Source organism: Eptesicus fuscus, chromosome 18, assembly GCF_027574615.1.
Source record: "Eptesicus fuscus isolate TK198812 chromosome 18, DD_ASM_mEF_20220401, whole genome shotgun sequence".
In the NCBI taxonomy this organism is placed as follows: domain Eukaryota; kingdom Metazoa; phylum Chordata; class Mammalia; order Chiroptera; family Vespertilionidae; genus Eptesicus; species Eptesicus fuscus.
This window is the reverse complement of record NC_072490.1, coordinates 55,546,870-55,562,993: the sequence shown is the minus strand read 5'-3', so window position 1 is coordinate 55,562,993 and position 16,124 is coordinate 55,546,870. Positions and strand designations below refer to the sequence as shown.

At 38.9% G+C, this 16,124-nt stretch overlaps 1 protein-coding gene across 2 annotated transcripts in view; it reads left to right on the top strand.

The window, feature by feature from the left end:
- TMF1 (TATA element modulatory factor 1) overlaps positions 1-16,124 on the top strand; it is a 37,700-nt gene that overhangs the window by 1,083 nt on the left and 20,493 nt on the right. For both annotated transcript variants that reach the window (XM_054708182.1, XM_008154157.3), the window contains exons 2-5: positions 1,667-2,877; positions 4,526-4,629; positions 6,751-6,877; positions 9,317-9,422. In XM_054708182.1, coding sequence (XP_054564157.1) covers positions 1,667-2,877; positions 4,526-4,629; positions 6,751-6,877; positions 9,317-9,422 — 1,548 coding nt within the window. The remainder of the gene's footprint in view (positions 1-1,666; positions 2,878-4,525; positions 4,630-6,750; positions 6,878-9,316; positions 9,423-16,124) is intronic.

The following is a 16,124-nucleotide window of genomic DNA, read 5'->3' as shown; positions in this document are numbered from 1 at the left end:
GCAACCTGGGCACGTGCCCTGACCAGGATTGGAACTGGAACCTTTTGGTGCACGGGATGCAGCCCAACCAAGTGAGCTACACCAGCCAGAGCTATATAATCATTTTTAAAAAAATGTTATGCAGAATAGACTCAGATTTTAGTGAAATGCCATTAATGTTTATTGATCACCTATTTTTATTTTACATTGCCATGATTACAATATGACCAGTCTTCAGAAAGTAGTATTTAAAAATATATTTTTATTCATTTCAGAGAGGAGGGGAGAAGGAGAGAGAGAGAGAGAAACATCCATGAAGAGAGAGAATCATTGATCTGTTGCCTCCCGCAGGCTCCACACTGGTATTGAGCTGCAACCTGGGCATGTGCCCTGGCCGGAATCGAACCGTGAGCCATGCTGGCTGGGCCAGAAAGGAGTATTTTAAATGGATATCAGATAACCTGGGCTTTATATAAAACATTTTCCAAGAGGCAAATTTTACTTCTATAATTCATTAAGATGACTTAATAAACTAATTAGACTTATTCTTGCTTGTTCATTTGCATCTTAAATTTTGGTTTTCACCTTTTTACATTGTTTTCATATGCTGAACAAGTGGATATAAACTATGTCCTTAAACTGACGTTTTCTATATGCCGCCAAAGTCATATTAAAGGATAGACTTTAATATAGGGCTTGGCAGTTTGTAGGAGTTTTTAGGTATTTGTGTTCTGGCCACCAACTTCTAATTGTGCATAATTTGTGATAATTCTCAGCCACTTTTGAATATAGAAAAGGCATAATTAAAAAAAATTCTTTAAACATTTTAGGGAATATGCCATTTTTGATTTATCACTAGTCATACATGTCTATGACTAATATAATTACCTCTTTTTTACCCAGCGATATTTTCTCCTGTCTTTAAAAAATTCTAGTAAGTTACCATCTATATCAAAGAGCAGTAATTTTAATAAAAATGCACATTTATGAAATTCATATGACCTAATTGCTGACATAATTTAGAAATTAGAACAAAACTTTCTCATGGAGTGGATTTGGAAAGTGGGACTTGGAGAATGAGCTTGTTATTAAGTGAATGAAAATGAATTTCAAGTTACTGTCCCCATCAGTTTACTTTGATCTTTTGAAAAAAGGACATCTGTCACCAGTATTTTGGTTTAGTTTTTTAGTGTTGCTCTCTTGTCTAGCTCATAACTATGTTTTATTCTTGATATTACAAGAATAAAATTAATATGAAGCTAACTTAGTAGAAGGTAAAATCAGTTTGCCATGACTGCATATGACCTAAAAGTGAAGATACTGCCAATTATCATGAAATACATCATATGTGTCTTGGGCTTAGCATCTTTTAGAACATACCATTATTTTTTTGATTTGTTGTGGGAGGGGATAATATATTTGCTTCGGTAGTCCAGGCCCCGTCTAGTCTTTTATCTTTGTTCTTAGTTTCTCTTGGGCAGATGCACACCAGTTTTCCCCTTTAAAGTCCAAAGTTAACCCACTAACTAATTAATTATATAGTAGGCAAGGAGTTTAACAGACAAATTATAGATTGTATTCCATTGACTTTCTTTTTTTAACATATTAGTATTGACTGACAATAACGATTATTGTATAATATATATAATTTTTATTTTTAAATATGTATATATATTTTTTGTCAAAGGAATAAATCCCCCTGTCAGTGGAGGATGGGATACTTCAGCCTGGGGAATAAAATCAAATGCAGAGCCTCAGAGTCAACCAGCAGCCTCTCCTAAAGCAATTACAAAGCCAGTTCGGCGAACGGTGGTAGATGAGTCTGAAAGTTTCTTCAGTGCCTTTCTCTCGCCAGCGGATGTCCAGACCATTCAGAAGAGTCCAGTGGTCTCCAAACCGCCAGCTAAATCACAGAGACCAGAAGAGGAAGTGAAAAGCACCTTACAGGAAACCGTGCACACTGGAGGGTCAAGAACACCTGAAACAACTGAGTCAAAAGTGACAGACTCTTTTCCCTGTGTATCCCCAGGGGAAACTCTGGCAGTAGCCACTCTGTCACCTCAAACTGAAGGCGAGCATGGAGAAACCGTTAATAAAGATTCTGATATGAAGGTGTCAACCATAAGTTTGAAAGTATCTGAGAGTGTAATTAATGTGAAAACAACTAGCGAAAGTGTATCTAACGTGTCTACGCAGTCTCCCGCAGCAGAAACAAAGGACGTAGCTTCAGAAGCAAAGGAACAGAAACACGAAGACAGACAGAGCAATACACCTTCTCCTCCCGTTAGTACCTTCTCATCAGGTACTTCTACTACCAGTGATATTGAAGTTTTAGATCATGAAAGTGTAATAAGTGAGAGCTCAGCAAGTTCGAGACAAGAGACTACAGATTCCAAATCAAGTCTTCACTTGATGCAGACATCTTTTCAGCTTCTCTCAGCATCTGCTTGTCCTGAGTATAATCGTTTAGATGACTTCCCCAAACTCACTGAGAGTTGCTGCTCATCTGATGCTTTTGAAAGAATAGACTCGTTTAGTGTACAGTCATTAGATAGCCGAAGTGTAAGTGAAATCAATTCAGACGATGAATTGTCAGGCAAGGGTTATGCTTTAGTACCTATTATAGTTAATCCTTCCACCCCAAAGACTAAAATAGTTGAACCTGTTGAAGGAAAATCTGAGGAAGAAGTAAATGAAACATTAATTATACCCACTGAGGAAACAGAAATGGAAGAAAGTGGACGGAGTGCAACTCCTGTGAACTGTGAACAGCCTGATACCTTGGTTTCTTCCACACCAATAAATGAAGGACACACTGTCTTAGACAAGGTGGCTGAGCAGTGTGAAGCTGCAGGAAGTCAACCAGAAGCACTTTCTGAAAAGGAGGATATTTGCAAGGTAACTAGAAAGTGCAAGAGGGTTTTTGGATACTCTTCAGAGATTAAATCGTGTTTAGTCTGTTTATTTATTTAATTATTTAATATATTTTTATTGACTTGAGAGAGGAAAGGAGAGGAGAGAGAGAGAAACATCAATGATGAAAGAGAATCATTGATTGGCTGCCTCCTGTACAAACAACACTAGGGATCAAGCCCGCAACCCGGCATGTGCCCTGACCAGGAATTGAACCATGACCTCTTGGTTCATACGTCGGCACTCAACCACTGAGCCACGCCAGCCAGGCTGTATATGGCATCTTTGATAGAGTCCTCTGAGAAACATAGGCTGTCTTGAAGAACTGCCTGTAAATGCCATGTACTGAATTACTTAGTGTAAAAAAGTGCCAGCCTCTACCTGGGTCTAATATTCACAAATGAAATGCCTTGCTGCAGCAGTTTGAATTCCTAGAAACCAATACTATTTATTACAGTAAGATATTTTGAAATGTTTTCAGAAGGTAAATGATTTCTAAATCTAGACTTAAATCAAGTAAGAGTTAATTTTTTTAATACAAAAGGCACCATTTTTCCCCCTTCATAAGTGTATCACTGCTCCAGCAGGACCTAAGAAATCAGATATTCTAACCATTTCTTTTTGCTTAGCTTTTTTTATTCCAATATATTCTGGAGATTTTAAAATTGCATGCCTATAGATTTTCTAAAGTTACTTTTTAGTGCAGTGTATTATATTTAAAAGGTTACATGTTACATGTTTGGATTAAAGAATAATATGGAAAAAAATACACTTGTATACCCACTGCCTTGCTAAGATAGAGAACGTTATTAGAGGCTTTGAAGCCCTTCTTTGATTTATTTACTAGAGGCCCGGTGCACCAGTGGGGTCCCTCAGCCTGGCCTGCAGGATCAGGCTGAAACCGGCTCTCTGACATCCCCCGAGGGGTCCTGGATTGCGAGAGGGAGCAGGCCAGGCTGAGGGACCCCACCAGTGCACAATTGGGGCCAGGGAGGGACCGTAGGAGGGCTCCAGGGCATGTCTGGCCCATCTCGCTCAGTCCCTATTGGCTGGACCCCAGCAGCAAACTAACCTGTCAGAGTGCCTGCCCCCTGGTGGTCAGTGCACGTCATAGCGAGCGGTTGAGCACCCTTAGCATATCATTAGCATATTATACTTTTATTGGTTGAACAGAGGACCGGATGACTGGACACTTAGCATATTAAGCTTTTATTATATAGGATTTTTTTTTTTTTATCACATCTCTCTCTCTTCCTCTCTTGGTGAAATATGCACACTCTTCCCAAGTTTTGCTGTTACTAACTGCTGTAGGTGTTCTTATATAACACATGCATGCAGCAAGTTTCTCCTCTAAGGTAGACCTAAAAGTAGAATTTTCTATATCTTCAGTTAGATATTGCCTGATTGTTTTTCAAAGTGGTTTACTAATTTATACTCCCACCTGCTAAGTGCTTGTACTACTTTATACTCTCCTACTAGCTGTATATGAATTCGTCTTGTGCTGTATTCATTTTATTCTCAATATTTAATTCTTTTTATGAGATAATGCTGTTTTATTGATTATAGTGGTTAGTTACTTTTCAACTTGTCACTGCATGTTAAATGTTTGACTTTTGTTATGCTCCTTATCTAGAAAGTTGAATTTCTGAATGAGAAACTGGACAAAAGGGAGGCTCAGTTATTATCTCTTAGTAAAGAAAAAGCACTTCTAGAAGAAGCTTATGATAATCTGAAAGAGTAAGTATTTTACAAATGTGAGTAATTTTTTACATTTTGTAGAAGCTCATACACTTGGTTATTATTTAAGAAAATGGTTTATAATTTAACTTGTTTATAATTATTAAAATTTGAATAGCATTTCAATTCTAACCTTAGAGATTACTTTTCTCCTCACATTATCTTGAGCATATTACCTTTGGCATTGAAGAGAGGTATTTTGCAAAACAAAAACAAAAACCTTTTTTCCCTTATTAACTAGAGGCCCGGTGCATGAAATTCGTGCATGGGGCAGCGGGGCGGGGGTGGATTCCTTCAGCCCAGCCTGCACCCTCTCCAATCCAGGACCCCTTGGGGGATGTTGGACTGCCGTTTTAGGCCCGATCCCGGGATTGGGTTTAAACCGGCAGTCGGACATCCCTCTCACAATCCAGGACCGCTGGCTCCTAATTGCTCACCTGCTTGCCTGCCTGGTCGCCCTAACTGCCCCCTTCTCCCCCCTGCCGGCCTGATCGCCCCTCACTGCCTCTGCGTGCCGGCCAGGTTGCCCCCAACTGCCCCCTGTCCCCTGCTGGCCTGGTCACCTCTTACTGCCCCCCCCCCACTGGCCTTGTCACCCCTAACTGCCCCCCCATCCCCGCTGACCTGATCGCCCCACACAGCCTGCTGTTCGGTCGTTTGGTCATCCCTCACTACCCCCCTGCTGGCCTGGTCGTAGGCAGCCATCTTGTGAGGGTGTGAGGGTCAATTTGCATATTACCTCTTTATTATATAGGATAATATTTTAGTACTAGAGGCCCGGTGTGCAAAATTTGTGCACAGATAGGGTCCCTAGGCCTGGCCAGCGATCAGGGCTGATCGAGGCCTTCCAGCTGCAGGTCAGGGTCTTCCTTCATTCTGCGCCACCCCTGGTGGTCAGCGCATGTCATAGCGAGCAGTCGAACTCCTGAGGGAACACTTTGCCTTTATATACACACTAGAGGCCCAATGCACGAAGATTCGTGCAAGAACAGGCCTTCCTTCCCCTGCTGCCGGCACCGCCTTCGCTCCGCCAGAGCTGCCTTTCCACCTTCCCATGCTGCCCAGAGGCCCGGAGTGGCTGGGGCGGTGCAGAACGCCTGCGTCGTCACCATGGCGCCTTTGTATGCAAATTAACCCACCATCTTTGTTGGGTTAATTTGTATACTCCTGATTGGCTGGTGGGCATTGCGAAGGTACAGTCAATTTGCATCTTATTCTTTTATTAATGTAGATATTAGAGATTTAAAACAGGTCTTTAAAGAAAACAGCAATATTATAGTTTTTTTTAAAAAATACCACGTATTGACTTGCTTTATGAAGTTGATTGGTAAAATGTGACATAAAATTCAAAATGAAAAATTTCATTTACTTTTATCTTATTTTTACATATCAAACATCATTAACATTTTCAGTTATTAATGGGTTTTCTTTCAGGTGTTTTAAAATAAATTAAGTGGGTAATTTTTCTCTGAAAAGTTAACAGGACTAAAAATAATCTTCTATTTTATTATAGTACTAGAAGCCCAGTGCATGATTGAATCATGCACGTGTAGGGTCCCCTACACGCTTTTCGCTTTTCGCAGTGGAGTTGGGTGCCTGTCTGCCTCCGGCTTCTGAAAGGCCTGGTGCCGGAGCAGACAGGCACCCAGCTCCCACGCTTTTGATGGTCCGCGGCCATTGAGAGGGGCTACCCTGCTGTTGAGAGGCGCAGGGGGCGGGGCTGCCGCGGGCGGGGGCTGCCGCGGACACCTGGCTACCCTGCCGTTGAGAGGCGCAGCTGGGTGTCCGCGGCAGGCCCCCTCAGCGGCCGCGGATCTGGCCGTTGAGGGGCACAGGGGGCGGGAGTCCCACCCCCTGCGTCTCTCAACAGCAGGGTAGCCCCCCTCAGTGGCAGCGGATCCGTGCCTCTCAATGGCCAGATAGGCCACCCCGAGTCCCGCCCCCCAGCCTCCCGACGCCCAATCGTGGGCGTAGCGGAGTGATGGTAATTTACATGATACTCTATTATTAGATAGGATGTGTTGAAGACAATGTCATTTTCCTTTTGCAAACTGAACTCATTTTGTTAACTTTGGAATATTTAAACAAGTATCCTCAGTCTCAGTATTATTTTAAATTTAGTGAAATGTTCAGAGTGAAAGAAGAAAGCAGCAGCATTTCTTCCTTGAAAGATGAGTTTGCTCAAAGAATTGCAGAAGCAGAAAAGAAAGTTCAGCTAGCCTGCAAAGAGAGAGATGCTGCTAAAAAGGTAATGGAAGTTTAAAATAATATTAATTAAACTCTATAGGAACATAGATTTTTGAGCAGTGCCTTTATTGTATTTTGGTATTAGAAAAAAGAAAGGTAAGAGTAAAGGGATACTATAGAATATTAACACTTAATTTGTAAATTTTTCAATACCTTTAAAATGATAAATTTTGATACTTTAAAAAATTCTAAGCAAATACCTGTCTGTGGGGCTTATAAGTCCTTGCAAGATATATAGCAAGGATCACTAGAATAATTTTTGTAAATGATAATTTCATCAAAGTAAATAACACAAGTTATTTAAATAAAATTTATCATTACTCTTGTTAATTTTCTACCACTTCAAACATATATACTTCTTCAAGTCAAAGTAATTTTAAAATATATTAACTCTTGGGAGGCATAACACTTATTTATTCTAATGTAGGATTTCTCAACCTTAGCACTGTTGACGTTTTGGGCTATATAATTTTATGTTGTATAGAACTGTCCTGTGCATTGTAGGGTGTTGACCAGCATCCCAGGCCCCTACGTACAAGGTGACAGTGTCACCCTCCCCTGTTGCCGTCCTCCTCTTCCCCTCAGCTGTGCTAATTGAAAATGTTAGCAGACATTGCCAAATGTTCCCCTTGGAGTCAAATCACTCCTAGTTGGGGACCAATGTTCTGAGTCTTATCATTTGGAACAGTTGGTTATTTCAGAAATTGGTAACCAACTAAGGTCAGTAATTATTGCTTGTATTCCAACTGTGAGTAATCACATTTCTTAGCATTTGCCATTCTCAGTTAGGTTGCCTTCCCCCTTCTTGACCACTGTTAATGTTAATATAATTTTTCTGCATATTCTCTTACTGAAAAGAAATATGTCATATTCCTCCATTTGCTTGGTTGTTTTAACTAGCTAGTTCATTTCAGACACTAGTAATAACCTGAGACTACCTAACCAACTTACCTCTTCTTGTCCCTACTGTATTTCATCTGGACCAGTTTAATCAAGAAATTGGATTTTAAGTAATGTTTGTTTCCTATAGTGCACTTTGAATTATAGATCTAAAATAGATTGAAACCATTAACTGTAGAGGAAAAAACTTAGGCCCTAAAGTTTAACGCATTTTTATATGTATTGCCATGTATGACCTGCTTAAGAGGCATAGGCCATTCAAAGGTAAATTGAATTTCCTTAAGTGACGAATTTGCTTTTCTAGTCATAGAAGACAATGTCAACAAGTGTAAAGTATGAGGCAGAATTAAATAAGTTACACAGGTGAATAAGCAGCTTGGAATGGTATTATAGAGGATGAATTCTGACCAGGGTAATGGAGGAAGGTTTCATGGAAGACATGATGTTCTTACTGGACCTTGATGTGTGAATCAAAATTTTGACAGTTGAAAATGGATAGCAATGTTATGGGTGGTTCAGAGCATGGGCTTTGGAGTTCCACAGACCTGGTTTCAAGTCTTAACTCTACCACTTTAATAGCTTTCTGACCTTGAAAGTTTACTCAGTCTTTCTGAGTCTTCGTTTTCTTGTTTGTGTAGTTGAATCATACAGTAGTTGCCTCCCTCATAGGATTGCTGTCAGGATTAAAAGATAATGGATACAAAGTATGCTTTACATACCTAATAAATGTTAGCTGTTTTTAGCTATTTTTAATTCCAGAGCATCTCTTAAAACCAGATTTTAAATTATAGCAGACTTTTCATCTCATCGTACTTCTCCATTGTAGCTTTTAAAGATAAACTATCTTGACATATTTCTGCTGAATCTCTGCTTTATTAAAGTAGATCAGACTTTATATAATCATGTTTTTCCTTTCATTTCACATCACGCTAGTAAGTGTAAGAGAGTTTTAATAAGGAAAAGAAATACAGTAAAAATGGAGACATGTACTGTTTGAAATGTTGTTCCAATTATAATGCTTGTAGAAAATGTAGGTAGAGAAACTCAAGAAGAGTATTGAAATTTAACTTATTCTCATTTCCATTTCCATATTAAAACCTGTGTATATTGCCCTGATTGGTTTGGCTCAGTGGATAGAGCGTCGGCCTGTGGACTCAAGGGTCCCGGGTTCGATTCCGGTCAAGGGCATGTACCTTGGTTGCGGGCACATCCCCATTAGGGGGTGTGCAGGAGGCAGCTGATCGGTGTTTCTCTCTCATCGATGTTTCTGACTCTCTGTCCCTCTCCCTTCCTCTCTGTAAAAAATCAATAAAATTAAAACAAAAACAAAAACCTGTGTATATCTGAATTCAGGTTTTCTATATCATTTTCAAAGCTGTTTTCTTAGTCTTAATTAACCAAGGTAATAAATTCAGGGTAACAGAACAAAACTTAAGTGATTATTGATGATTTTTGGGAATATGGAAAATAATTGAAAAATATGCCCAGAATGGGAAAGTAAGTCTTTATGGTATTTACATTATTATTTTTTTAAAATTAGGAAATCAAAACTATGAAAGAAGAACTTGCGACTAGATTAAATTGTAGTGAAACTTCAGACCTTTTGAAAGAGAAAGATGAGCAGATCCGAGGATTATTGGAAGAAGGTGCGTATTTAATCAATTATGAAAAATCTGGTAAAGACAGGAAAAATACTTGCCACATAACTAGCTGCTGCTTCCTAATAAAAAACATTGGAAGCAAGTAAGGTTTGCACTTAAATCTCAGAAATGCTAAGTTATAATTTATGGAAGAATGAGGAGCAAGATGTACAGAGGCAGATATACACATAATGTAGCTTTTTGTTTCTAGAGAGGGAAATAAATAATTCTCTGAAAAATAGAAGTTTGTGTTTCCTAAAGCAAGCTTGTAACAGGTCTTACAGCCTGTCATTTATTTATTTATTTATTTATTTAAAAAATATTTTTATTCTCCTAGTTTGTTTGGCTCAGTGGATAGAGCATCAGCCTGTGGACTGAAGGGTGCCAGGTTCAATTCCGGTTAAGGACACATGCCAGGGTTGTGGGCTCAATCCCCATTGGATTTCAGAGAGGAAATTAGCTTGATCCTATTTGCTAATATTTTGTTGAGAGGGAGAGAGAGAAAGAAACATCCATGATGAGAGAGAATCATTGATCAGCTGCCTCCTGCACGCCCCTCAATGGGGATCGAGCCCGACACCGAGGCGTGTCCCCTGACCTGGAATTGAACCGTGACCTCTGGCTCATAGATTGACACTCAGCCACTGAGCCACGCCCATTGGGCACAGCCTATCATTTAAACCAAGATGCTCAATGCGGGAGCTGCCCCTGGTGGTCAGTGTGCTCCCACGGGGAGTGCTGCTCAGCCACAAGCCAGGCTGAGGGCTGGCGAGCACAGCGACCCGCCTCAGCGGCAGCGCTAAGGATGTCCGCCTGCGGCTTAGGCCTGCTCCCGACCTCTAGTATTGAATAAGAGTGGTGAAAGCGATATCCCTGATCTTAAGGGAAATGCTTTTAGTTTTTGCCCATTGAGTATTATGTTGACTGTAGGTTTGTCATATGGCCTTTATTTTGTTGAGGTATGATTCCTCTGTTCCCACTTTACTGAAAGTTTTTATCATAAATGGATACTGGGTTTTGTCAAATGCTTTTTCTGTGTCTATTGATATGATCATATGATTTTTATCCTTCATTTTTATTTATGTGGTGTATCACATTTATTGATTTTCAAATATTGAACCATCCTTGCATCCCCGGAATAAATCCCACTTGGTCATGGTGTATGATCTTTTTAATGTATTGCTTGATCCTATTTGCTAATATTTTGTTGAGGATTTTAGCATCTGTGTTCATCAGGGATATTGGCCTATAATTTTCTTTCTTTATAGTGTCTTTATCTGGTTTTGGGATTAGGAGAATGCTGGCCTCATAAAAAGAGCTTGGATATCTTCCCTCCTCTTGAATTTTTTGGAATAGTTTGAGGAGGATTGGTGTTAATTCTTCTTTACCATGAAGCCATCTGGTCCAGGGCTTTTGTTTGCTGGGAGTGTTTTGATTACTGCTACAATTTCATCAGTTGTTATTGCCTATTGAGGTTTTCTGATTCTTCCTGATTGAGTTTTGGAAGATTGTATGTTTCTAGGAATTTGTCCATTTCACCCAGGTTGTCCAGATCTTCAAAGTATTTTCTTACAATCCATTGTGTTTCTATGATCTTAGTTGTGTTCTTGCCTCTTTCATTTCTGATTTTATTTATTTGGGTCCTCTCTCTTTGTTTCTTGATGAGTCCGGCTAAAGTTCTATCAACCTTGTTTATCTTTTCAACGAGCCAACTCTTGGTTTCATTGATCATTTCTATTGTTTTTTTTTTTTTTTTTTAAGTCTTTTTGTCATTTATTTCTGCTCTGACCATTATTACTTCCTTCCTTTTACTTACTCTGGGCTTTTGTTGTTGTTTTCTTTCTAATTATTTTATTATGCTATTATTTAACAGCATATTAGATGTTATGTTTGATGTACAACACACCCTGGTGTCCTTTAGAAGAGTGAAATATAGGTACAAAGATAATTATCAAACAGTCTAAGCACTGAAATAGAAAAATGAAGAGTTTATTAAAACACCTTGAAGTCTCTAACTGCCTTATGCTACAACGTTAGAGATTGAGGGGAAGGCTAAAAGTACACGGTTTTATTATTAAAAATATTAATATCGCCCTCGCTGGTTTGGCTCAGTGGATGGAGCATCGACCTGCAGACTGAAGGGTCCCAGGTTCGATTCCAGTCGGGGGCACATGCCTGGATTGTGGGCTTGATCCCCAGTGGGGGGCGTGCAGGAGGCAGCCAGTCAATGATTCTCTCTCATCGTTGATGTTTCTATCTCCTTCCTCTCTGAAATCAATAAAAATATATTTAAAAAAAATTAATATCGCCCTAGCCAGTTTTTCTCAGTGGATAGAGTGTTGGCCCACGGTCTGAAGGCTCTTGGGTTTGATTCTAGTCAAAGGCACAATCCTTGGCCCTAGTCAGGGCTGATGCGGGAGGTAACCAATCAATGTCTCTCTCTCTCTCTCTCTCACTCTCTCTCACTCACACTCACACACACACACACACACACATCGATGTTTCTCTCTCTCTGTCTCTCCCCCTCCCTTCCACTCTTTCTAAAAATTAATGGAAAAATATCGGGTGAGGATTAACAAAAGAAAATTTTAATATCTAATGATGAGAGAGAATCATTTATCACCTGCCTCCTACATGCCCCCTACTGGGGATCAAGCCTCCAACCTGGGCGTGTGCCCTGACCTGGAATCGAACTGTGACCTCCTGGTTCATACATAGGTTCTGCTCAACCACTGAGCCACACTGGCTGGGCTAGCACGATTTTTTTATGGGAGTACTTACTGCTCCTGTATCCTCCAGAGGTACTTTTAAACTCACAATTGAAAAACTAAAAAACTTAAAGCTGAAAACATGCTACAGTGAGATTTCCTTGGTTCATCAACTATTAACGTTTAGCAACACCTCAATATCTTTCTGTACACACTAACTACACTTTTGCCAAGCATTTTTTGTGTGTGTTTTTTTAAAATATATATTTTTGTTCAGAGAGGAAGGGAGAGGGAGAGAGAGATAGAAACATCAATTATGAGAGAGAATCATTGATTGGCTGCCTCCTGCACACCCCACACTGGGGATTGAGCCCACAACCCGGGCATGTGCCCTTTTCTGGAATTGAACCCGAGACCCTTCAGTCTGCAGGCCGATGCTCTACCCACTGAGCCAAAGCAGCTAGGGCTATGAACTCAACTTTTTAGATTCTAGATATAAGTGATATCATGCAGTATCTGTGCCTGGCTTATTTTATTTCTTCCTCTAGGTTTATCCATGTTGTTGCAAATGGCAGGATTTCCTTATTTTTTAAGGCTAAATAATATTACATTTACACACACACACACACCACACTTCCTTTTTAAAAAAATCCTTACTTGAGGACATGGTTATTGATTTGAGAAAAAGAGAGAGAGGAGCATCGATTGGTTGCCTCCTGTACACATCCCCACTAGGGACTTCGACTGGGGATCAAACCCACAACCTTTCAGTCAGGACGATGCTCCAACCAGCTGAGCCACACAGGCCGAGGCCATACCACATTTCCTTTATACACCACATGCATTCATCCATTGATAGACAGACACTTTGGGTGTTTCCATATCGTGGCTATTGTGAATAATATTACAGTGAACATGGGAATGCAGATAGCTCTTTGAGATGGTGATTTCATTTCTTTGGTTATATACTTACAAGTGGGATTGCTGGATCATAAGGTAGTTCTGTTTTTAATTTTTTGAGGAACCTCCATATTGTTTCCCATAATGGCTTCACCAATTTACATTCCCACTAGTGATGTGCAAGCATTCCCTTTTTTTTACATTCTTGCCAATACGTATTTTTTGTCTTTTAAAAAATATATTTTTTTATTGATTTCAGAGAAGATGGGAGAGAAACATTGATGAGGGAGAAACATTGATTGGCTGCCTCCTGCATGCCCCCTACTGGGGATCGAGACTGCAACCTGGGCATGTGCCCTGACCAGGAATCGAATGGTGGCCTCTGGTTCATAGGTTGACATTCAACCACTGAGCCACACCAGCGATGCTATTTTTTGTCTTTTAGATAATAACTATTCTAACAGGTCTGAGGTGATATTTCATTGTAGCTTTGATTTGTATTTCCCTGAGGATTAGTGATGTTGATCACTTTTTCATACACCTGCTGGCCATTTTTATCTTTTAAGAAATGTCTATTAATATCTTTTGCCCATTTTAAAATTTTGTTGTTGTTATTGTTGTTGAGTAGTATGAGTTCATTATATATTTTGGATGTTAATCTCTTATCAGATATATGACTTACAAATATTTTCTTCCATTCTGTAGATTGTCTTTTATTTTTCATTACATTTGACATTCAATATTATATTAGTTTTAGGGGGATATCATAGTGGTTAGACATTGATGTACTTTGTGACGTGATTCCCCCAGTAAGTCTAATACCCACCTGATACCATGCATAGTTATTACAATATATAGTTTGCCCATTTAAAGTGTACAATTCAAAGGTTTTTGGTATGTTATATTATTTTTAATTTTGATAAAGTATAACAAAAATTGCCATTGTAATGATTTTTAGGTATACAGTTCAGTGGCATTAATTACATTCACCATGTTGTGCAACCATCACCATTTCCAAAACTTTTTCATCACCTCAAAGAGAAACTCTGTAACCGTTAAGCAATACATTCCCATTTTTTCTTCCCTCTAGTCCCTGGTAACCTCTAATCTGTTTTCTGTGTCTAATAATATGCATATTCTAGATATTGAAATATTGATTTCACTTATATGTAGAATCTAATGAACAAAATAAACTAACAAATGAAATAGAAACAGACCTACAGAAACAGACTGACAACTAGCTGTCAGAGGGGAGAGGGTTGTGGGGCTGCGTAGAAAGGATGAAGGGATTAAAAAAAACACACAACCTCAGAGACTCAGCAAAAGTATGATGATTACTAGATGGAAAGGGGGAACAGGTGAGGGAGGTAGAAGATGGTAAAGAAGGAATAAATGGTGATGAAAGGAGACATGACTTGGGGTGGTAAACATATAGTACAATATACAGATGATGTATTATAGAATTGTGTACCTGAAACCTATATAATTTTATTAACCAATGCCACCCCCCAATAAGTTCAATTAAAAAAAAATTTAAAAACCAGAAAAGTATTGGGGAGGATATGGAAAAATTGGAACCCTCATAACATTGCTGGTGCAGCCACTATGGAAAGATTTGGAGGTTCCTAAAAAGCTAAAAATATAATTGCCATATGATTCAGCAATTCTACTCCTAAGTATATACCCAAAGGAATTGTCCCTAGTCAGATGCTTGTACACCAGTGCTCACTAAAACATTACTCATAATAGCCAGTAGGTGTAAACAACCTCTAATGTTCATTAACAGATGAATGGATAAACCAAATGTGGTATATCCATACAATGGAATATTACTGGGCCAAAAGTAGAATGACATTTTGATACATTCTATAACATGGATGAATTTTGAAAACAAGAAGCCAGACACAAAAGGACAAATATTTTAATATGTAGATTGTCTTTTCACTCTGTTGATTGTTGTCTTTGCTGTGCAGTAGTTTTTAGTTTGATGTAATCACATTTGTTTATTATTGCTTTTGTAGTCAATGCTTTTGGTATCATATCCAAAAAATTATTGCCAAAACCAATGTCAAGCTTTTTTCCTGTGTTTTCTTCTAGTAGTTTTACAGTTTTAGGCCTTAACTAAGTCTTGAACCTATTTTCAAATGATTTTTATATGTGGTATATGATAAGGCCCAGTTTCATTCTTCTGCATGGGAAATTCAGTTTCCCAGTAGCATTTATTAATCAGACTATCCTTTTCCCATGTGTGTTCTTGGCATCCTTGTTAAAGATCAGTTGGCTATAAATGTGTGGACTTATTTCTAAGCTCTCTATTCTGTTCTTTTGGTCCATATGTCTGGTTTTATGTATGTACCATATTGTTTGGATTGCTGTAGCTTTGTAATATGTTGTGATACCTCTGACTTTGTACTTATCCAGGATTGCTTTTGCTATCTGAGGTCTTCCGTGGTTTCAGATGAATTTTAGGATTTATTTTTTTATTTTTTTTGTGTGTGTGTGTGTGAAGTATGCCCTTGGAATTTTGATAGGATTGCATTGAATCTGTAGTCCACTCCTGAATTCTTCTGTCTGCATCTCCTAAGGGCAAGTAGTTTTCCTTCACAAGCACATCATAATCACACATAAGAAAATCAGCATTAATTCAGAAGTATATTCCAGCATATATTTCATCATTTATTCCAATTGCCTCTAAAAATGACCTTTATAGCTGGTCATTTGTCCTGCCACAAGATCCATTCAAAATTTGTACATTGCATTTGGCCATTATTTCATCAATCTAGGATAGTTCTATCTTCTTCATGACATTGAAGACTTTGTAGAGTCCCGGCCAGTTGTCCTACAGAGTGCCCCAGGTTTAGGAATTTTTCACTTTCTTCATGATTATATTTAGATCAAATTTCTAATAAGAAATACTATAAGTGATATTGTGCATCTGCCACTTTATCACTTTAGTAGACACATAATGTCAGGCTGTACCACAATCATTGATGCCAAAACTAGATGTTTAGTTAAGGTAGTGACTGCCAGATTTTTCCATTGTAAAAGCACATCTTTGCTTTTGGAACTCATAAGTAATATGTGGGAATACTTCTTTAAG